Source organism: Xenopus laevis, chromosome 9_10S (assembly GCF_017654675.1).
Source record: "Xenopus laevis strain J_2021 chromosome 9_10S, Xenopus_laevis_v10.1, whole genome shotgun sequence".
NCBI lineage: Eukaryota > Metazoa > Chordata > Amphibia > Anura > Pipidae > Xenopus > Xenopus laevis.
This window is the reverse complement of record NC_054388.1, coordinates 40,460,461-40,482,947: the sequence shown is the minus strand read 5'-3', so window position 1 is coordinate 40,482,947 and position 22,487 is coordinate 40,460,461. Positions and strand designations below refer to the sequence as shown.

Below are 22,487 nucleotides of genomic sequence, written 5' to 3'. Positions count from 1 at the left end.
TCATGTGCTATGTGATGCAAAATCCTAGCTTCAGAATATAGTTCATTCAAACTTTCCACTTGAATTTTTTTTGCTAGTATTTTTCAAAGGGCCTACACATTTTTTCCCCTCTATTTGTCATCTTCAGACTGGAGGGTGAGATAAGCGAAGCACAGAAGAAGAAGACAGCTGTACAGAACACACTGAAATCCAACAGAAACCGGGAACCTGCCAAACCAACCCAATTTGGTAAGTTACTAGGCAGTACCTGGCAAACACACACACATCAAAATAATGCAATGTGGGCACTATGGTGGGAACCTGCAACATTAGTTCAAAATAACAGTAATTGTTTACACTTCATTTGGACATTTTGTTTATTTTTGTACACTGACTATACCTGTTCAACAGTTCCAGTTGTCACTCCACCTGCACCTCCAGCTCGTGTGTCAAGTATACCAAGTGAGGATCCCCAGGCAAATCAGCTCCTTAACAAGCTAAACAAGATCCAGGATGACCTGAAGAACACAGAGCAAGAGGTTTTGTCCAGGGTACGCTCTCCAGTTAGTCAGGCTTCACCCAGTCAAGATTTGGCTGGGAGGCTGAAACAACAAGAGGTGAGATGATAAGACACAGATATTTTTATAAAACCAACCATTTATTTGTAACAAATATAGGTGGAATTGAATGATATTTTACTAAAAAATAAAGCTATTCTACCAAAGTGCACTTCTTATTTGACCAAACAAAATGCTGTTTACATGTTGTGTTTGAAATACTACCATAAACATCAATATGATAACAAATAGTATGCAGAATAAGAAGATTAATACAATGACATATTATACACAATGTATAACTTACAACTGTTTACATGTTAATGCAAATAAAGAGCAGAGACTCAACGTGCAAATCTCATGTTACTCCATGAAATTACAGATATTATTTGTCCAGTCGGTGGCCAGTTTCAAATGCAGCTTGAACATCCATACTTTACATAGTATTTGATTTTCCTCTATCCTCTAATGTTCCGACCACCCCTTGCTTTGCAAGTTGCTGTCATGGGAGCATGGGAGGTTTTTGATTTTGCCATCCCTGGTTTCATTTTAAGTGTGTAATGTGACCTTGCATTGATATTTTCCAATCCTTTATAGGGGACTGACCTTCGGCTGCAAAACATAGCATTGGAGAAGGACACAGTGAAGAAAGAGTGTGAGGCTTTCCTGAACAAGAGCCCAGTAGGAACAGTAGCCTCCCAGCTCCCCAGCATACAATCAAATATCAACAACAAGTACAAAGATGTCAAGGTCCTAAGTTCGCTCTATGGAGAGGAGTAAGTTGGCTTCAGGTTTTCCATGATTGGCTTTATGCTTTAGGTTCAATTAAACCAAACTCTGAGTTCAATTAAACCAAAATCTGAGTTCTCCTGATACATCTGTTCCTATACAGAGAAGAATTCAACCTTAATTCTTAATTCTGATCAGTTGGCCAGCTCTTTAAAATCAGTTGACTTTAAGGGTGTGGGTTAATTTTGGCTCACAATTAAGAATTCCTGGATTTGGTGCAATGCTACCAAAAAGCATGAAAGCTAAACCAATGTTACAGTGCATGACAATATTTAAAACTCTGCATGCAAGATATTGTTCCAAGAGTCCAATATTTTATAACTTCTAAAGACAGAGTAAATTTGCAACACATGAAATTACAGAAATTTTAGCTTTTTTTTTCTACACACAAAAAAGTCTCTATGTGTAGACCTCTAGAAGAAAGCAACCTCTGGATCTTCTACTGAGAGAGCATTATTTTTACTTCAGCCTCCAGGTTACTTACTACTATTATAACATTCTCTTAGAAACTGCAATTTTATGTCTATGGTAACACAATTCTGTCTTTTCTGCAGGGCCAAAGCATCTTTGAACCTGGAAAATCAGATTAAGAAGACTGATGAAATGATAAGTGGATTTGAGAATTCCTTGGTGCAGGATGGCGGGATCCTATACTCCCCAAATGCACTACAAGAGCGGGCCTCTGAAATTCAGGTACGCTGTTCCATGCATGATCTCCAGAGAAGGTTGTGGGAGCTTCTGATATGAGAGAGGACACCAGCAGGAGAGTGAGACTAGGGAGGTGGCATCAGTTCTGCCATCTTAGGTGACAAAAAACCAAGAAGCAACCCAGGTGAAATGGGTACTTAAGAACTATGGGTGAGTTCACGGAGATAGAGGCTACTTTACAGAGAAGACAAGCAGAAAACCATTAATAAAATCACAGCAGGGTGGTAGGAATACATTTATGTTTTGGTAGCTGAGGATGAGTAGAGTATAACAGTGCTTTATTAGCAGGTTCATGTAGCCATTACGCTTCAACTTCAACTTTAACACTTTAAGCAGTTTAGAAAGTACTATGTATACACAGTATAACTCTTGTGCACAGTGACACCTACAGGCCATTTGTATAAACACCACAACATTCACAGCATGTATAATTCAAATGGAACATACCATCTGCAATATTGGCTCTATTTTTCTCTCCCAGAAAATGAAGAGAGACCTTGTAGACAAACAAGACAATCTTTTGAAGCTAAACAGGAGCCTGAAGGACACCGAGCTGGCATGCAGCTCTCTACAGACTAACTGCCAGGAACATTCGCCTGACCTGCCACGCCAACGCACGCAAGTTCAACATCTCAATGACCGCTACCATGCTGTTGCTGACCAGCTTGACCAGAGGTAAGTGAGGGTTGGACACAACCCACAGAAGGAAAAGTCTAAAGATTGATAACGGGTATGACAGGTAAAAATTGTGTTTTTCTGTAATATCTCATCAGAGAGAAGATACTGAGAGACACCAACCTGCCTTACCAACAGTATAAATCTTCCTATAAGGCTCTGGACACCTGGCTGAAAGGTCTTCCTAAAAACCAAGTCACATCATCAGATAGCCCCAGCCAAGTCAACTACAAGCTGCAGTCTCAGAAGGTGAGCAGAGTTTATGAAGTAAAGGGTAATGACAAGCAGAAACATAATACAACACACAATTGGATTAGCCGGTCTCTAAAATTGTTCCAATTACAAGGGCACAGTTGGCTGTGCAAGTTTGCGGGATCCACAACAGACACTATCTTCTTTTTAAAGGAGAAGGAAAGCTACTGAAGCAGTTTATTGCCAATAGATCAGCCACAATAGTGCAAGCTATAACACTATATTTATTCTGTAGAATGCTTTACTATACTTGAGTAAACAGCTCTTGAAGTGTTCTCTGTTTGTTTAGAATAGCAGCTGCCATATTGGCTTGGTGTGACATCACTTCCTGCCTGAGTCTCTCCCTGCTCGCTCATAGCTCTGGGCTCATATTACAGCAGGCAGGGGAAGAGGGAGGGGGAGAGGAGCAAACTGAGCATGCTCAAGGCCGTGCCCTGGAGGTTTAAGCTGAAAACAGAAGTCTGATACAGAAGCCCATGTGTACACAATAGAAGGAAAGAAATGTGGTGTTTCTTTTGACAGAGGACTCAGAGCAGCATTACTTTGAGGGTTTACTGGTGTATTTATATAGACCTTTCAAATAAAGCTTACTTAATTTTAGCCTTTCCTTCTCCTTTAAGGCAGGGGTGACCACTTCAGGATACAAAACACAAATCATAAAAATAAATCCTGCCCACTGGGCGCTATCTTCAAACATTTGATGAGTTCCCTCCAGCTTCCAAGATATGGCAACTAAAGTCTTTGAACTGAGAACTCATTCTCTGTTTATTACCACCTTTCTTGGAGCTTACTTCTCCCACTAAGGAAACAAAAACACCTTTCCCCCCACATAATTTTGGTCACACAATATATACTGTATATATATATGTGCTAAAAATAAAAAAATAGGCTATAAACTATATGTTCAGCAGAAGCCATATTCATTGAGAATGCGCATAAACAAAAAGATGAGTTTTAATTTGCCAGAACTGCACATGGCACATCTTGTTTGATGGGTAGATTTTTGAGTCATAATGAAAATGATTTGAATGGATTTTATTTTAGAGGCTGTTGGATGAGATCCAGAGGAAAGAACCAGAGAAGAATAATGTGGTTAAACTTTCAGATGACCTAGTGAATGCTTTTGATGTAAGTACATCAAATTGGAACTGATTTCCTATCACCGCTGTTTAGTAGAAAATGAACCTACCATATCCACTAGTCTAGTCCAAAAATATTGTTATATAATTTAAGTCTTATAAAATGTTATGGTCCTGCGACTTAAATGTTAAATACCATGTAAGGTCATTAACTGTATTTTGTTTCACAGGACTATGAAAAACAAGCCAGCCGGTACAGTACGACCCTTTCCTCCACCAACCCTGTCCCTCCTAAAAAACCAAAGGGTGTATCTATGCAGCAAGGAATAGAAGAACAGGTGAGGTGCAACTGATATTATAAAAAGGGTTATTTGGATGTTGGTGCGTGCCACTTTGTATGGCAAGCAGGAACTGTTTCTGGGTCAGAGAGCAAGGGTACTTTTTCACTAGGAATCCAACATTTGGCCTAATGGCATAAAGTAATGGCATAATTGGAATTCTCAGCACCCACTGAAAGCATTTTGGCAGTCAGGAGATACAGTACTTAGAATTATAATTCTTTAACAGCTGGCAGGCTATGGGTTTGCAGTCTCAAGTAGGGAACCCAAGCATGTTTGCATTGCTGTCATGTGTTTTAACCAGAATGCTGCCTTCAGCACTCTGGTGGCTCTGAAATTTAGTGCTCTTGTACTTCCACTCTTTATGCTGTACCCCTTCCCTGTTCTGATAGGGTTTAGGTTTAGTGATGGGCAAATTTATTTGCCAGGCACGAATTCGCAGCGGATTCCTGCAATTCGCGAAACCGCAGCGAAAATTCGCCCAAAAAACGGATGCCGGCGTCAAAAAGCGGATGCCAGCATCAAAAACTAGATTTCGGTGCAGTTTCGCTAATTTTTCCCTGTGAAACTCGCAAATTTTTCAGCAAAGCTAAATGCCCCAAATTCACCTATCACTATTTAGATTATTCCTTATTCAGGTAGTTGTGGCCCATTAAATTTTGCAGTTTAATTAGTAGGGATGCTATAGTGAGGGAATGCAACAACAAAATATTATTCTTGTTCTGTCACTAAAAGTCAAGTTAAGAACGTTTATACCAATTGTTCCATCTTTCTGGACTGGGTTTTGATGGTATTTTTAGTAGTACCATTTTGACCTCGTGTAAGGCAAAACTCAGTAAAGGAAAACCTTTAGTAATAGTCAGGCAATTTATTCATACATAATACAACATAACAGTTTTGTCTGGGTAAGCTGTTGGAGTAACACACAGAATGTCAGCCAAGGACTTACCAAAGACACACCTCTTGGTCCAGGCGTTATATAGCTTTCAGAAGGCATTTACAGTTATTGTAACAAAGGGTTCACAGAAATACCATACATAGTCTGACTCCTCCTTGTACAATTAATGTCTAAATGATTTACTTAGTCTTACATGTTATCAAAGGAATGTTGTAACATACTGTGCCTAGCTCCAACGGTCCACAACCTCGCAATCAGCTATTGGCTAACCAAGGCCATTGTGGTATTTCCAGTAATTTGAGCAGCACTTCAGCTAAGAGGGGCCCCAATCAGACAGGCTGGCGTTATGCTGACACTCTGGAATTTAAGTAACAGAGTGATGATCTTTTGTTTGTATGGCCTAGTATAAGCTATATGAGTGACCATTGTCCACAGTAGACCATTAGCCCTTATAGTCCATCCTGCCTTGGGCCCTATAGCGTTATGGCGTCATAGAGGGCGGGGGTGACAAATATCAACCCTCTGACACTAGCCATTCGTCCGTCTTAGGATTTAGACCGTTCCAGATATATTTTATAATAACAGTTTCTCTGATAAACTTCTTTCTACAGCAAAAAGATCTAGTGACGCGATACAGCCAGGCTGCTGTGGAGAGTAAGCAGCAGCTGACTCAGATGGAGTTTGCCAAGAAAGTTTTGGATAAGGTATGTGCCGTATTGCTCACTTTTTATGCGCTAGTTCTAACATCCAGATAATTAGCATACTGGTCTTAGTATAAATGAAACGCAACATAAGGGGCCTCGTTATTGGGCCAAGGTGCAAAAAATGAGGGCAAAGCACCATATTTCTTTTCCACCTTGGCCAGGGCCGGAACTAGGGGTAGGCAGAGTAGGTACGTGCCTAGGGCACAAAGCTGAGGGGACGCCAGGCACGTACCTGCTCTGTTGCCTACCCAGTGTCCGGTCCCATCTCTCCCCGACTCCCGCTGGTGTCTTGCGCATAAATGCTCTTCTGCGCATGCGTGCACACATTTCACGTATGCGCGCTGGAGCGAAATTTCACGCATTCGCGCTGGAGTGAAATTTCGCGCATGCACAGTTGAGCACGCACAGAGCCGGCCGCCAGGTTGTCTAGGGCGCCTGGCCGGGTTGGCCCGACTCTGCCTTGGCCCATTGAAAATATTTTATTGAGAATATATTGCTTGGAGAGCTAGATAGATAAATAGATTCCTTTATTTGTCACATACGAAGTTATACAAGTACAACCTGTAGTGAATTGTACCCTGATCATTCCAAAACTGTGTAATTTTTGAATACCAATATAACTAGTGCATAAAAATGGTGCAATAGTGCTTAAATATAAAACACAACAGTGCAATGCATTAAACAATGCATAATATAAAAAATAAATACACTGTAGTGCCAAATTTTTCAAAAACACAGATGCATTCTGCTTATAATATGAAAATACATACTAAATTTCCTTCTGTAAAACACTAACAATATCCATAAATTTGAGTGCATATATTGTAAACAATACTTACTAAAGTGCAATATTGTTAACAAAACACAGCAACCAAAGGGTAACAACATCTGAAACTGCCACAAAAATATATATATATTCATGGGTTCATCAAGATCAAAATGAATTGCGAAGCCTAATAGCCTAATGATAAAAACGTTTCCTTTCACCTCTCTGTTTTGACCTAAAGGGGTTGTTCACCTTTGATATAACTTTTAGGATGATGAGAGTGATATTCTGAAACAATTTGTAATTGGTTTAAATTTTTTATTATTTGTGGTTTTTGAGCTATTTAGCTTTATTCAGCAGCTCTCAGGTTTGCAATTTCAGCACTAAGTTACTAAGGTCCAAATTACCCTAGCAACCATGCACTTATTTAAATAGGAGACTGGAATATGAATAGGAGAGGGTGTACATAGAAATATGAGTCATAAAAAGTAGCAATAACAATCAATGTGTAGCCTTACAGAGCATTTGTTTTTAGAAGGGGTCAGTGACCCCCATTTGAAAGCTGGAGAGTCAGAAGAAGAAGGCAAATAATTCAAAAACTATAAAAAATAAATAATGAAGACCAAGTGAAACTTATTTAGAATTGGCCATTTTATAACATACTAAAAGTTAACCTGAGGTGAACCATCCCTTTAAGTGGTATATTTATCAAAGAGTGAAGTTAGAGATCACCACAGTCCTCTAGAGTGAAATTCCGCCACTCTCCATTCATTTCTATGGGACTTTGAAAGATGTATTTATCAAAAGATGAACTTTCCCTTTCACCCACTGATAAATACTCTTTTAAAAATTCGATAGAAAGGAATGGAGAGTGGCACATCACAAGTGACCCTTTGGTTCCCAATTATGGCTTATTTCATTTGCTTTTATTTGACATAGGTCAGAAACTAAAAATACAATCTATTGTTGTCATATGCACAGTGTAAATGGCCATGAAATAAACATTGGATATTACGAATAATTACTAGTTGCATTTATACTGAACCATCCCAATCTAATATATTATATTATTTCTATTTTTGCCAGTCTGATGGTACAGATGGAATCCAGGCTATAACTCAGCAAAACCTGCGCTCAGAAAATACTCTGAGGTCTGTCAGAGAGTCAGAGAATCTGTCCAACCAGCTACAGGAAGAAAAGAAGAAGGTGGCTCAAGTACAGCAGACATTGGAGGAGAAAACAAAACGTTTGATATTACTGAAGACACAAAGACCATTGGAGCGCATAGAGGAAATAGAGGTGGTACAGTATTACAGGGAGCCTAAGGTAGAGAGTGATCTGTCAGCAAGGAAAAGCCAAGTAGAACAGACTAACAAGGAAAGAGAGATCACTCAGTCTGAGATAAACATGGTAAGAAAACGACTGGCAACTTTGGAGGATCAAAGGAAGAACATTAAGCCACAGTTGCTGACTAAAGAGGTCACACAGATAGAAAAAGATCGTGATTTGGAGTCAAATGCTCAGTCTCTCACAAAGGAAATAAAGCAACTGAAAGAAGAAAATAATTCAATTTCTTTGGAATTAGAGAGACTAAAGAAAGAAGTGCTGATTCTGGATCAGAAACAACCAAATATAATAGAGAAAGTAGTGTTGAAAGAGGTGGTAAAGTTAGAGAGGGATCCAGAAATGGCAAAGGCTGCCATGTCACTTCAGCTACAGATTGATGATGAGAATTTCAGAAGAAAATCACTTCAGGAGAACGTGGTGAAGCTGAGGACCCGAGCCGAGGAGCTGGAAAAGCTGATTAAGTCTGTTGAGCCCAAGGTTATAGTTAAGGAGGTAAAGAAGGTTGAACAGGATCCAGAAATCCTGAAAGAAGCAGCAAGGCTAAGGACATTAATTGAAGAAGAAAGAAACAAAAGTGTGGTTGTTACACGGGAGCTGACAGAGCTACAATCTAAGTACATGGTGGTAGAGAAGCAGAAGCCCAAAATTGAAATCAAAGAAAGAGTCAATGAAGTCTTTATCGTAGAACCAGAAACTAAGAAGGAGATTGCAAGGCTGAAGTCTGTGCTGCAAGAACTCGGTTCTAGAAAATCCATGTCTGATAAGGAGTTTGATACAGTCCATTCTCAGGTGCTTACGCTGAAATCCGAGAAACCCATAGTGGAGTATAAAGAAATTGTCAACGAGGTGGTCAAACTAGAGAAAAGTCCAGAGTTGCTAAAGGAAATAGAAAAATTGAAGGTACAAATGAAGGATATGGAAGCAACTAACGTCAAGAACCTGGAGCTGAAATCCAAACTCACTAAAGGGAGAGATGACTGGAAACTGGAGAGGTCAAAAGTGGAAACTAAAACAGTCAATAAAGAGGTAGTCAAGTATGAAAATGATCCAGTACTAATAAAGGAAGCAGAACGTCTTCGTCAAGAAGTACGAGATGAGGCTCAGAAAAGGAGGGAAGTGGAGAATATTGTGTATGACTTACAGAGCAAGTACATTCTGCTTGAAAGAAGAAAGCCAGAGGAGAGGGTTGTAGTGCAAGAGGTGGTCCTTGTTAAGCAAGACCCCAAAATAAAAGATGATCATTTCAGGCTAAGCAGGGCACTTGATGATGCAGTAAGCAACAGGCGGCGTCTGGAACGTGAGGTGCAGCAGTTATGTACCTTAGTGGAAGAGCAGCAGAAACTGCTTAACTTTCAAGAAGAAAGAGACAAGAAGTTGGCGGCAGAAAAAGAGCTGCGTCAGATTACGCTGAGGATCAAGGAGATAAAGGAAAGCCCTGCTCCTGTGCAGGAGAAGATTGTTATGGAGGAAGTTGTTAAGGTAGAAAGGGACCCTGTTATGGAAAAAGCAGCTAATTCTCTTCGCAGTGAATTAGATAATGAAAGAAGCCAATATCTAAACATAGAAAGAGAATGTAAAAACCTGCAAATGAAGATAGATATTTTACAGAGGGAGAAATCTGTGGAGAAAACCATTTACAAGGAAGTTATTCGAGTGGAAAAGGACAAGGTGCTTGAGAACGAGAGAGTCAGGTTGAGAGAACTGTTTTTAAAAGCACGTAATGCAAGGCAAGACTTGGAAGATGAGAGCAAAAGACTCACAGAAAAGATAGAAAGGGTTGATGCAATGAAGAATACCTGGTCAAAGGAGGAAGCCGATCTTAAGAAAACAAAACTGCAGCTACAACAAGAAAAGTCAACCAAAGAAAATGAACTACTGGAGCTGAGGAGACAACAGCAGCAAAAAAGTGTGTTCCTCAGCAAGGAGTCTCAATTGCTGTCACAGAAAGCAGAAATTGAACGTCAGAAAAAGATGCAATTGGGTCATGAGCTGGCCCTTTTTGAAACCAAAATTCTTTCTGAAAAAGATGCCATTTATGAGAAGGAAAGAAATATTAGGGAGCTGCAGTCTCGTGTCAATCGAGAAGAACGCAACCAAGAGACACAAATGAGGGAGACAAATGTTTCCACAAAAATTTCTATCCTGGACCCTGATACGGGTAAAGAAATGTCTCCCTATGAAGCTTATAAAAGGGGCATCATAGATAGGAGTCAATATATCCAACTGCAAGAATTAGAGTGTGACTGGGAAGAGATTTCCACCATGGGTTCCAGTGGTGAAATTTCTGTCCTTTTGGATAAGAAGAGTGGCAAACAATATTCCATTGAGGATGCCCTAAGGACCAAGAAAGTCACCAAAGAAGAATTACAGATGTACCGTGATGGCAAGCTCCCTATTTCTGAATTTGCCCTTCTGGTGGCTGGAGAAAAGCCCCCATCGCTCTCAATTGGTTCAATAATTGGACCCAAATCCCCAACGTCTACTCAGTCTCGCAGCTTATTCACACAGAGTGCTCCCAAAATGTTTCACGATGACACCTTCCCAATTGCTGGCATATATGACAAAAGCACAGACAGCAAATGCACAATCAGAAGTGCGTTAACAAGGAAAATACTAGATGCTGAAACTGGTCAGAAGATGCTTGAAGCCCAGGCAGCCACTGGTGGTATCATTCACATTATGAGCAAAGAGAGATATTCAGTTCATAAAGCTATAGAGAGGGGCCTGATCGATAGCAGTAACACACAGAGTCTGCTCCATGCACAGAAAGCCTTCACAGGTGTAGAGGATCCGGTTAGCAAAAAGCGATTATCTCTTGGAGAAGCTGTTCAGAAGAACCTAATGCCTAAAGAGAAAGCTTTACCATACTTGATTGTCCAGCATCTCACAGGAGGTCTCATCGACACAAAACAAACAGGCCGAATCCCAGTTTCTGAGGCAGTAGAACAGGGTCTGGTGAGTAAAGAACTGGCTGATCAAATTCAGGATGAGGCACATTATAAGAAGGATCTTGTTGACCCTATCACCAAGGAGAAAATAGATTATAAAGAAGCCATTTCTCGATGCCGGAAAGACCTTGGCAGTGGACTGCTACTTCTTGAAGCATCCCCAGATGCTTACCAACCTCCTGTCTATCGCCCAGTAAACCCCATCCCTTCCCTGACAACCTATAATTACTAGGCATAAGGGTTTTCTATCTATTTTATCAGTTTAAATGTATTCACATTAAAATATGGTGTCCTGTTTTATAATAATGTTCTTAACTTTTGCATTAATACTGTATGCATGTCTGTCTGTCTTCTACAACAATAAACGTGAAACAAGCCTTAAAGCCCTTTTTTTTCATATATTACTACAGGTATGGGACCGGTAATCCAGAATGTTCTGGAACTGGGGTTTTCCGGATAATGAATCGTTCCATAATTTGGATCTTCATACTTTGTCTACTAGAAAATCATGTAAACATTAAATAAACCCAATAGCCTGGTTTTAGCTCCAATAAGGATTAGTTATATCTTTGTTGGGATCAAGTACAAGGTACTGTTTTATTATTACAAGGAAAAAGGAAATAATCTTTTAAAAATTTTGGATTATTTGGATAAAATAGATTCTATGGGAGACAACCCTTCTCAAAGTGAACACAACTCTACAAAAAAACGGTTAATATACAGGAAGAGACAAGTGGGGGTGTGTCCGGCAGGGGGTGTGTGTGAGGTGTTGCCAGATCATTGGTTAGTGAATATCTCAAGCATATTCAAATGAGCCAATCCTAAACCACAGTGTACGTGAACCACAAACAACACTTTTGGACACTGCTTGGATACAATGATAAAAACTAGAGTCAAGTGTGTGGATAAAAAGGAATCTATATATATAGTCCAGTGAAGTATAGCCCTCAACAGGTTGTGTGTAAACAAAAATACGTTTTTTTTTCCATTTCATTTACAATCCCAACATTTCGGTCACTGCCTGTGACCTTTCTCAAGGGAAGACCTGTTGAGACTATTTGTTACAAGCACTCCGAGGATATATTTTTGTGTGAGCGCATACATACTATTTCCTCTTGTTCTTCCAGTGACTAAAATACACCCATAGATTCAATCAATTTGTTTGTTAAAAAAAATCTCAGTGGTTAAATAAGAAATAGCTGTCTGTAGTAGTAACCTTAGTTCTATAATGATCTCTCTACCCTTTTACGTGTTGCTGCACTGAATTCTTCCCTTCTGTACGTAGACTTGCCACTTTTTCTGGAAAAATAAACTACCAGCTTTCTTGCCATTTATGTTCTTCTTCCCTGTTAGTAAGTATAATTTTAACAAGCCTTTGTCTTATAAACTAAGGGGCAGATTTATCAATGCTCGAAGTGAATTCGAGGGAATTTTCCAAGTAAAAAAAGTAAAAGTAATTTTTTGGATACTTCGACCATTGAATAGGATACTACGACTTGGAATTTACTTCGATTCGAAGTAAAAATAGTTTGAATATTCGACCATTCGATAATCGAAGTACTGTCTCTTTAAAAAAAGTTAGACTTCAATACTTTTCCAAATTAAACCTGCCGAAGTGTTATGTTAGCCTATGGGGACCTTCTAGACCATTTTTCAAAGTCTTTACACATCGAAGTAAAATCGTTTGATTGTACGCTGAAATCGTTCGATCGAACTATTTTACTTTGATCGTTCGATGGCCACATTTGGTGAAAAATCCTTCGACTTCCATATTCAAAGTCAAAGTATTTTAATTCGATGGTCGAATTTCAAATTATTTTTTGCTTCTAAATTCGACCCTGGATAAATCTGCCCCTAAGAGTTTTAATTGAAAGACAGTGCATAATACATTTTCCTTAAAGCAAGGTAGTATGAACACAGCAACAGCCATTTTCATACATATATTGCTGGACCAAAAGCGCAAATAAGTCCTTTATGTCACTTTTGCTTAGTTCCAGCATGAGGTCTGAAAATCAACTGAACGCCATAGAGTGATGATAGAGTGATGATAAAGTGTTTGGTGCATGGTGGTAATTTTAACTGACTGTTCTTTATGTCTCATGATCTCATAGATGAATAGATTCAGAACTAATATTGTTAACTGGTAGACAAGTCCAAATCATTTTAAGGGCATTGCACTCCCATTCTACAACCTCCTTATCCATTTCCAGACTAGACTTATAGACAAATACTATCAAGTTTCCCTTGGGGAATATATATGGCCACGTAAATAAAACGCCAGGGATACAGCAGCCAGTACCAAGGACATGCCATAAAATAATTAAAAATAAAAGGTTAATCCATAACTTAAAAATCTTGAACAAAAGTTACACATTTTATTCAAAATCCCTTATTAAAAATATATGCATGGTATTCCTCCTTACACATTTCATACCCTCAGGTATTTAATCATAGGCAATTGATTTCTAGACATTCTGATGTCTGCAGTATAAATGCCTTATGCTAACTACCTTTACTTTTATTTCTTTTCAATTCTTTGCCCCTATGAAAGTGGTTTATTGATATTGAGTAAATTTGAATGCACAATTATTAGTACTAGACACATATAATTATAATAACTAATTTCCCCCATCAAATCTGCCCATTTATGTTCCTTAACATATGCCTGTATCACAACATGGTGCTGTAGCAAAGCCTGTCTATGTAATTTTTAATCTTATGTAAACCAAACTCCCAATGTATATTGCTTAATGCAGAGAAATGTGTGATGTTTATTTAAAGGAAACAAAGACAAATAAGTGCCTCAACAGTACAAGGGGTTTGTTTTAAAGTCGATTAAATCAGAGAGAAATCGCTCTAATACGAGAATTAAAAAAAATTTAATTAAAAAAAAAAAATATATCTGGTTGTACTAAAGGCTGTGCAATTCAGAAATTCACAAAACATTTTCTGAATTAAGTGCTACAATTTATACAGTTGGGGCAGATTTACATATGGTCGAATATCGAGGGTTAATTAACCCTCGATATTCGACTGCCGAATGTAAATCCTTCGACTTCAAATATCGAAGTCAAAGGATTTACTGTAAATAGTTCGATCAAACGAAAAATCGTTCGATTCGAAGGATTTTAATCCATTGATCGAGTGATTTTTCTTCGACCAAAAAATTGTTAGAAAGCCTATGGGGACCTTCCCCATAGGCTAACATTGCAAATCGGTAGGTTTTAGGTGGCGAAGTAGGGGTCGAAGTTTTTTTTAAAGAGACAGTACTTCGACTATCAAATGGTCAAATATTCGAACGATTTTTAGTTTGAAACGTTCGTTTTGAGGTTGTAGTCGAAGGTCGAAGTAGCCAATTCGATGGTTGAAGTAGCCAAAAAAAACATTCGAAATTCGAAGTTTTTTTTATTCTATTACTTCACTCGAACTAAGTGAATGTGCCCCATAGTGTGTCATTTAGAAGCCCAGTTGGCATTCTCATACAGCAAGAATTTAACTGAATGAAGCTGGCAACGTATGGCACCAGTAAATACAGGTCAGGGATGTCCAATAAGGATGCCCAGCTGAGTAAATGAAGCGCCTGTACCAAGCCTGTTGGGGATTTGGTAGTTATAGTTCAGTAGCAGACAACCAATTATACAATTACAATGTATCTTCTCTGGACCAGAACTGGACAGGACCTCTTTGAATTACCTACAAATATATCTCCAGCTTATGGATACAGTGTGTTTCCACTCATCACTTTCCATTTGAAGATCCCTCCCTGCCCTGAAAATATTTTCTCTGCTCGTCCACGGACTCTTGAAGCAGAGACAGGTTTGCTCCATTGATGCAAGTCATCAGACGCGCGCACAGCACAGGAAGGCTGCCTACAAGGGCACAGGCTGTTAGTGTGGCCTCCTCTAAAATAACATTAACATTATAATTTATGATTTGATCCTGAAAACTCATCATCATCTTCCTCAATTTCTCCCAGTGCCAGGTAATGAGAGCCTACAGTGGCAGAGAGGGGCTCTACAAACATGTGCTGGGCGGAGGCATGTTGTGCTGAGATTGTAGCAAGGGACTGTGCCAGATCATACTTGCAGAGCCTGTGTGTAGATTAACTGGGTGAAGTATCATGTAAAAATCTATTCAATTAGAAACACACATTCCACACAAAATATGCCCTTTTAGCATAGACCAGACTTTATTTTCCAATAAGGTATTTTATGGACCAACAGATATTAAAATAAATGCTGAAAACTGTGAGATTTGCCCCAACATGTCAGGTGCCAAGATCTACTTGTTCGTGAGACACAGATAAGCAAGTGGATCATCTGTGTAATACACTTAGGGGCAGATTTATCAAAGGTCGAATTAAGAAGGAATGGAGTTTTTTTGAACTCCCATAACTTCGAAAATAAAAAAGACCAATTGGAGTGTATCCAAAAATCTAAGTTTTTTTTTGGGCCGAATAGGTCCATGTTCGATCGAATTCGAATCGTAAGAATCAAAGTAATAGAGCATTCCATCTAATTTGATTCAAAGTTTTTCCAAAAAAAAATTTGAGTTTTCAAAGTTCACCAATTGACTCCAAATAGGTTCTAGGTCCATAGGCTACAACAGCAATTCGCCAGGTTTTAGATGGCGAATGGTCGAAGTCGAATTTTTAAAAAGACACATGATAAATTTCGAAATTCAAATTTTTTTCAAATTCAAATCAAAATTGGACTATTCCAAGCTGCTAGAAGCATCCTTTATCCATATCCCCTTCTCTCATCAACTGATTGATGGGTTGATAAAACTTCCTTTAATATAGTTGTCACATCTGTTATGATTGGGGGCAGAAATACACAAATAGTTACAAAAATATAGAGGACACAGACAATTATATGTTAATTTGAGTTAATACAAAATAATTGTTGATGTTTTGCCTTATATATGTAACAAGTCTCAGAAAGGTAATTCATGCATCAGTAATACCCAGTCAAGTAACTTCTATCTATAATTGCACTACATCGACAAGACAGACTTTGGCTGCACCACAGCACTTTTAAAGGAACAATTCAGTGTATAAATAAAAACTGGGTAAAAAGATAGGTTTTCCAAAATAAAAAAATATTTCTAATATAGTTAGTTAGCCAAAAATGTAATGTATAGAGGCTGGTAATTCTCTGTACTGCTAGATGTGGCAAGGTATACCAATGAAACAATGTAGCAGTTGTTCACCTCCAGCCAAGACACCATAGGGGTTATTTACAGAGGCTCCTGAGCCAAAATCGCAACCCTTATGGCAGAGACACACGCTGCAATTCGGGGAGATTAGTCGCCCGGCGACAAATCGCTTTAAGGCAACGTCGGGCAACATTGGAAAACAATCGCTCTAAGTGCCATCCTGCTGGCTAGAATGTAAATCGATGGCTCCTGGGCCAAAATCCCAGTATTCAGACTTTAATAAATAGCCCCCTTAATGTGGTGAATGGAGGGCCTAATAAAATTTGCAGTGCCTAATTCTTTAAATGGGCAAACACCAACATAATACATGGGGGCAGATTTACTAACCGGCAAAAAGTCGTCAGTTTCACACCCATCGCTACACTTCGCCAGGCGAAAATTCGCTCAGACAATGCTAATTCACTAAAATGTGGAGTGTCCTTGGATAGTGAGATCAATGCCCAGTCACCCCAGCAGTGTTATGCCTAGCAAACCTGCATTCCTATGATAGGAGCCATGCCAGTACAGTATGGGACCCATTATCCAGAATGCTCAGGGCCTGGGGCTTTCCGCATAAACGATCTCTCTGTAATATTTATCTTCAAGCCTTAAGTCTACTAGAAAATAGACCCAATAGGCTGGTTTTGCTGCCAATAAGGATTAATTATATCTTAGTTGGGATCATGTACAAGGTACTGTTTTATTATTACAGAGAAAAAGGAAATCATTTTTAAACATTTGAGTTATTTGGATAAAATGGAGTCTATGGCAGATGGCCTTTCCATAATTCGGAGCTTTGTGGATAACTGGTTTCCTGATGCACTGTTGCACTTAGCAATGCCACATTAAAGCAGCACGTGACTACATCAATGGCCTTGGGGCTTGTATTTTTATAATGTTACACCCCTTTATTTTATAATGTGGAAAATTAGCTTTGCCTAATTATAGGATCGGAAATGTAGATATTCTGACTATCATCCTTTCATGTGGATGCTGTAGATTCTATGTTGAAAAGCACTGGTAGGCTGAACAGATTTGTATGTATGAAGAGTTCTTAGAAGAGAAGCTACAGTCCTTAGACCAGGAGGGTAGAGCAGTACTAAGTCAACACAACACAGCATTATCCTTATCCATTGGACCCATAGAGAGATTATCATATTACAAATAATATTGCAAAATGTAAGGATGTCTGAAGCCACATAGGAGACTTTATCTGACCCATCAATTTTCCAGTGGCAGGTTTGGGCCGAAAACAGACCCCCAGGTTTAAAAATTCTGTACCATTTCTAAAATAATCAAGTTTATCTTCACTATTCTCGAGGTGGGGGGGGGGGCTCGTTTTGCCTAGAAGATGTATTAGAGCTCACTCTATTAAAAATCACCAGACATGATGTCTCTCTAAATGCAGGATTTGTGCAAAAGGCAGTTATTTTTTTAGATTTTGTTTGTACTGGAATCCGTTATTTGAGTGAGCTCTAATACATAGGCTAGGAAAGGAAGCCCCATATATAACACATATTATATTATTCATCTGACACCCAACTGCTGAATGAAGACAGAATGAAGAGAAACAGATGCTGAGAGAGGGATAGTGAAGATAGACTTGATTATTTCAGAAACGATGCAGAATTTTTAAAGGACTACTGCCATGAGTGCTGCTCCAGCAGAATTCTGCACTGAAATTATTCGCAGTGTAAAAAGGGTAATTTAGAAATAAAAACTACATCATAAAAATCACGACAGAATCCCTTTAATACTGTTAGGAAGTGCTATACATAGGGGCTGAAACAAACATTCCCAAGGTTTTAGCTTCTTTATCCCTTGTATGTGTCTAGTCAGTGCTACAAGGATCAGGTTGTATTCTACATTAGCACACACCATAGAGGAAACACATACTCACTTTCGTATCTTCATTGCTTCCTGGTTGTCCAGTAGGAAAAACTCAAAGTTCTTGTAGGTCTGCACAACCTCTCGCTGCCCCACGTTTAATACTGGGAGACAAGATACATTCTGTTGGTGACCAAAACAGGAATCAAAATCAAAACGTTGAGCGCTTATTTGCTGCAGTGACCAATCATTTCACAGTTAAATGATAGTGAAGTTGAAGTCCACATCAACCAATCTGATGTTTACGTTATCTGAACTGCAGTAGAGCAATTAGCTATCTGTTGTCTGGTTGCTTCTTCCCCCATAACTACTTAAAGATGGCCATTCATAGGTCAAAAACAGCTCAACTGGACCCAGAAGCCCATTGGCTTGTGTATGTGGCCTTTCCGATGTTCTGCTCATCCAACCTCTGGCCAGATATCTATGGGGCAGGTTAGATTTTGTTGGCCAAGAAGCTCATGTTGATGACGAGGGCCTCTCCTTATGGGTTACCATAGGCCTGCACTGTGATTCGACAATTTGTTTGTTGTAATTAGACCATGTCAAACAAGTGGATCTTCCTGTCTCTGCCTAGATAAACTCGCTTTGATGGTCCCAGTTTCATTAACAATACTCAAGTTCTCTGTTAGAATACTTCCTGTAGTTTCCTGCTAAAGCTCATTACATTTCCCAATGGTGCTATACAGCTTTACCAGAAAAGATGGAAATGCTTGGAAGTGAAAAGCACCAACCTTTTGTTGGGATCCTGATCCAGTTGAGGTAGTGGGTGAATTTCTTGAAGATGTTAGTCATGGTAGGAGAATTAGTGAACTGAGGAATGGAGGCTGTAGAGGGAATAGAAGAGACGGCTAAATGATACATCCCACTGAGGACAAAATCCACATTGGCCGGACCATGAAAGGCCAAAAAAATTGGAAGGTGGACACGTGTAACCTGAAATCTGAGGCAGATGAGCATAAGGGGTGGTGGGGTTATCTTGCCTCCTCTCCTAGGATTCAACATGGCTCCATGGGTTTGGTGAATGTGCATTACTGGACCTTTGATTCTGGTTCTTTAATAGCAAGGCGGATCTGTATGTATAAGTAGGCTTTGTAGTCACTTTATTTGCCTGTGAATGTTCAGTAGGATATAGAGGCATAGTTTAAAGCCAGTTCATGTTTAAAAAGAAGCAAAATTCTCCCAAACCTGAAAATGGCAATTGCATGGCACCCTAGGTCAATTACTTATTATTCATTAAATCCCATTTATCTATTGAAAAGGTCTCCAGATCATCAGGAGAAAAATGGCGGCACACTTGCTGACTCTTTGCAGTTCCCAGCATGACTCCAATATGGGAACCCCCAAGTTGTGCTCAAGATGTAAAGTCCAACTCAGCATATATGGGTTTCTGAATCTATAACAACACAGTGTCCTTTTATATCTAAAGTGGCCGGTTCAGCACATGTAAAGTAACGTTATTACTTGTTGTCGTTATAGAACACTAGAGGCAGAATCTTGGCCTCTTTGTGACTCCCCAAGCTAGGATCTTTCCTGTAGACAAATTGTTCTGGCCAAACAACCTTTGTGTTTTTTTTCCCATTTCTGGGGCATTTTAAATAATGTGGTAGATGCGTCAGGATCTCTCTGTGCCACCCAAGCAATAGCCTGCCAGCCAGACTGTCCCATTTATATTCCTGTACTCGATCTGCTTCTTGGATCTGTGCCTGCCTTTAACTTCCATTCTGCCAAACTATCTGGCTATTATTTTGTTCTTACAAATAATGTCAGGGACAATCTAAAATGTTTGAAGAGAGAGAAAGAGAGAAAAAGAGTTGCCATGCTGTATGCATCCTAATGGCATGATATGATATGTGGCTATAAAAAGGGTAATAAAGGTTGGCCGAGCACAGAGAATTATTACCAGCGTAACCATAACTGTGCAGCTTCAGGATGGGAAGCCATCAATTACTGATACTAGTCTGTGCTGCTTGATTACTGAAACAGTAAATGTACCCAATGGAAAGACTGGCACACTAATATGGATACACTGTGTGGGGGCACATATAAAACCAGTGATATCATCTGGTTTACGCTCTGCGTAGGCTTGGGCGAATTTGACCCGTTTTGTTTTGCCAAAAATTTGCCGCTGGCGAAATGTCACCAACGCCCATTAAAGTCTATGGGCGTCAAAATTTGTTTTGACGCACTACGCCATACAAGTCTATGGGCGTCATTTTCATGGCGAAACAAGGCGGAAAAATACGCCCATCCCTGATCCTGAGTGAATTCATGATTGAGTTTTACTGCCTAGCGTAAAATATTTAAAGACACGGAGCTACTATATAAAGACTAATTAGAGTGCTGTACTGTGTATATACTAGCTGCTATATGTGTGTGTGTATAATAGCTATTGCTTCCTCAGTAATGACATTCTCCAGAGACGCCATTGTCTGTACTGTAAGTGCTGCTCCGTCACTTTTTCAGTTGAAACCCCCATAGGGTCCAACCTTTGGCCAGGCCCCCTTGAATGTACAACCATTGTCCAGCCCCCCCGCTTGAATGTACAAATATTGGCCAGCCCCCCCCCTTGAATGTACAACTATTGGCCAGCCCCTCCCCCCTTGAATTTACAACTTATTGTTGATTGTAAAACCTTTGGCCAGGGCCCCCCTTCAAGGTCCAACCACCGATAAGGACCCCTTGATGGTCCAGCCTTTGTCCAGGCTCCCCCTTGAAGGTCCAACCTTTGGTCAGGGTCCCTTTTAGCTCAAGAAAGGAGTACAGATGCATATACAAATACATATCCCCACAAATAGCACCCTTATTGACCTGCAAGCTGGCCATTCAGGTGTATATTGAAGAGGAGCCCTAAGATGCCTTCAGACTGAGCCCCACTCCCACTGCTCCAAGCCCCCACAGAGGTAAACCTTACAATTTGGAAACCACTGGTCCATGGAAGATGCCTCAGCAGAGGTAACAACATGGCAGCTCCCACATTACTTCTTCTAAATGCAAAAATTGAAAGCTCTACACACCTGACCTACAAAGATTTTACACACTTTAATAAGGGAATATGTATATATCATTGCAGTCCAAGGGTTACACAGACTGCACAACGAACCCTTATTATTTTTAGCTTCTTTCCCATGGACTTCAGGAGCCGCGGCACGTGCAAATGAATTCTCCCTCCTGTGCATCTGACTCTCTGTTCTTGCTTTTAGATCTCAGGGGTTTAAGCCCCCCATCTGCTGTTCTACAGTTTGGTAGGTTCCCGTCTTGTCTTACCTTGTAACAGGCCTGGACTGAGAATTAAAATAGGCCCTGGCATTTCAGGTACACAGAGGCCCACTCAGCCAACACAGAGGCCCAAACAGCCCCAACCAGCCCACTAAATACTGACTTTCTATGGGACCTTATAGCAGCCCATCTGGCATTTGCCAGAACCCACAGATTGCCAGTCCGGGCCTGCCTTGTAACAAAGTATATCTTGGACAGGGAATAACCCTTGACCCTAAATCTCACCCCCCCCAATTTACTGCTTTGTGCCCTGTTAGGTTGACCTGTGTCACATTTTGGAGGCCCCATGCTGCATAGACTATAGCTAATCAATAATGCTGCAAGTACTAGGTACAAGCCACACCAGATTGTAGGTTTATCGTGCATGGGATAAACTCCACAGAATGCAAGAAAGCGGTACCAGGTTGATATAAGTAGTAAGAGTAGTAGTAGTAGCATGTATTCCGCCAGGTAAGGGGCACCAGGTTAATATAAGTAGTAATAGTAGTAGAAGCATGTATTCCTGCAGGAAAGGGGCACCAGGTTAATATAAGTAGTAAGAATAGTAGTAGCATGTATTCCTGCAGGTAAGGGGCACTAGGGTAAAAATAAGTAGTAAGCGTAGCAGTAGCATGTATTCCTGCAGGAAAGGGGCACCAGGTTAATATAAGTAGTAAGAGTAGTAGCATGTAGTCCTGCAGGAAAGGGGCACCAGGTTAATATAAGTAGTAAGAGTAGTAGAAGCGTGTATTCCTGCAGGTAAGGGGCACCAGGTTAATATAAGTAGTAAGAGTAGCAGTAGCATGTATTCCTGCAGGAAAGGGGCACCAGGTTAATATAAGTAGTAAGAGTAGCAGTAGCATGTATTCTGGCAGGCACTCACATCCTCTCCTCTGCTGGAGCCTTTCGCACTGATGGGGGATCCATATTTTCTGCTGCCGAGTTTGTTTGAGCTCTCGCAGAATCTCAGCCATGTGCTGCTGGGGAGTCCTGGGCACTTAGGCTTTTCCTGGTGCTGTGCCTGCTCGGGCCTGGCATAAACCCGGTACTCATTCTGCATGCTCAGGGTTAACCTGTGCCACTTTTTATTTTTTTTCCCCAACTGTCAG

The 22,487-nt window shown here is 40.0% G+C and overlaps 2 protein-coding genes across 4 annotated transcripts in view; one reads left to right on the top strand and one right to left on the bottom strand.

The window, feature by feature from the left end:
* The window catches only part of evpl.L (envoplakin L homeolog), a 26,741-nt gene extending 15,324 nt beyond the window's left edge, over nt 1-11,417 (top strand). Inside the window, exons 12-21 of the mRNA XM_041577994.1 lie at nt 128-228; nt 391-596; nt 1,134-1,312; nt 1,880-2,018; nt 2,515-2,708; nt 2,807-2,957; nt 4,005-4,088; nt 4,270-4,377; nt 5,887-5,979; nt 7,832-11,417. Coding sequence (XP_041433928.1) covers nt 128-228; nt 391-596; nt 1,134-1,312; nt 1,880-2,018; nt 2,515-2,708; nt 2,807-2,957; nt 4,005-4,088; nt 4,270-4,377; nt 5,887-5,979; nt 7,832-11,272 — 4,696 coding nt within the window. The 3' untranslated portion in view covers nt 11,273-11,417. The remainder of the gene's footprint in view (nt 1-127; nt 229-390; nt 597-1,133; nt 1,313-1,879; nt 2,019-2,514; nt 2,709-2,806; nt 2,958-4,004; nt 4,089-4,269; nt 4,378-5,886; nt 5,980-7,831) is intronic.
* Nucleotides 494-22,487, bottom strand: LOC121398758 (6-phosphofructo-2-kinase/fructose-2,6-bisphosphatase-like). 3 transcript variants are annotated; one of them, XR_005964508.1, is made up of 4 exons: nt 22,262-22,487; nt 18,855-18,947; nt 18,137-18,246; nt 494-581 (listed from the first exon to the last, which is right to left on the bottom strand). XR_005964508.1 is itself a non-coding variant. In XM_041577997.1 (4 exons), the coding sequence occupies exons 1-4, from the start codon at nt 22,350-22,352 to the stop codon at nt 563-565; spliced, it is 294 nt and encodes a 97-aa protein (XP_041433931.1). In that variant the 5' UTR covers nt 22,353-22,487; the 3' UTR covers nt 494-562. The 3 variants fall into 3 exon arrangements, 2 of the variants coding, with proteins under 2 accessions (XP_041433931.1, XP_041433930.1); XM_041577997.1 differs by having other exon boundaries at nt 18,137-18,227; XM_041577996.1 differs by lacking the exon at nt 494-581 and adding an exon at nt 15,677-15,850 and having other exon boundaries at nt 18,137-18,227.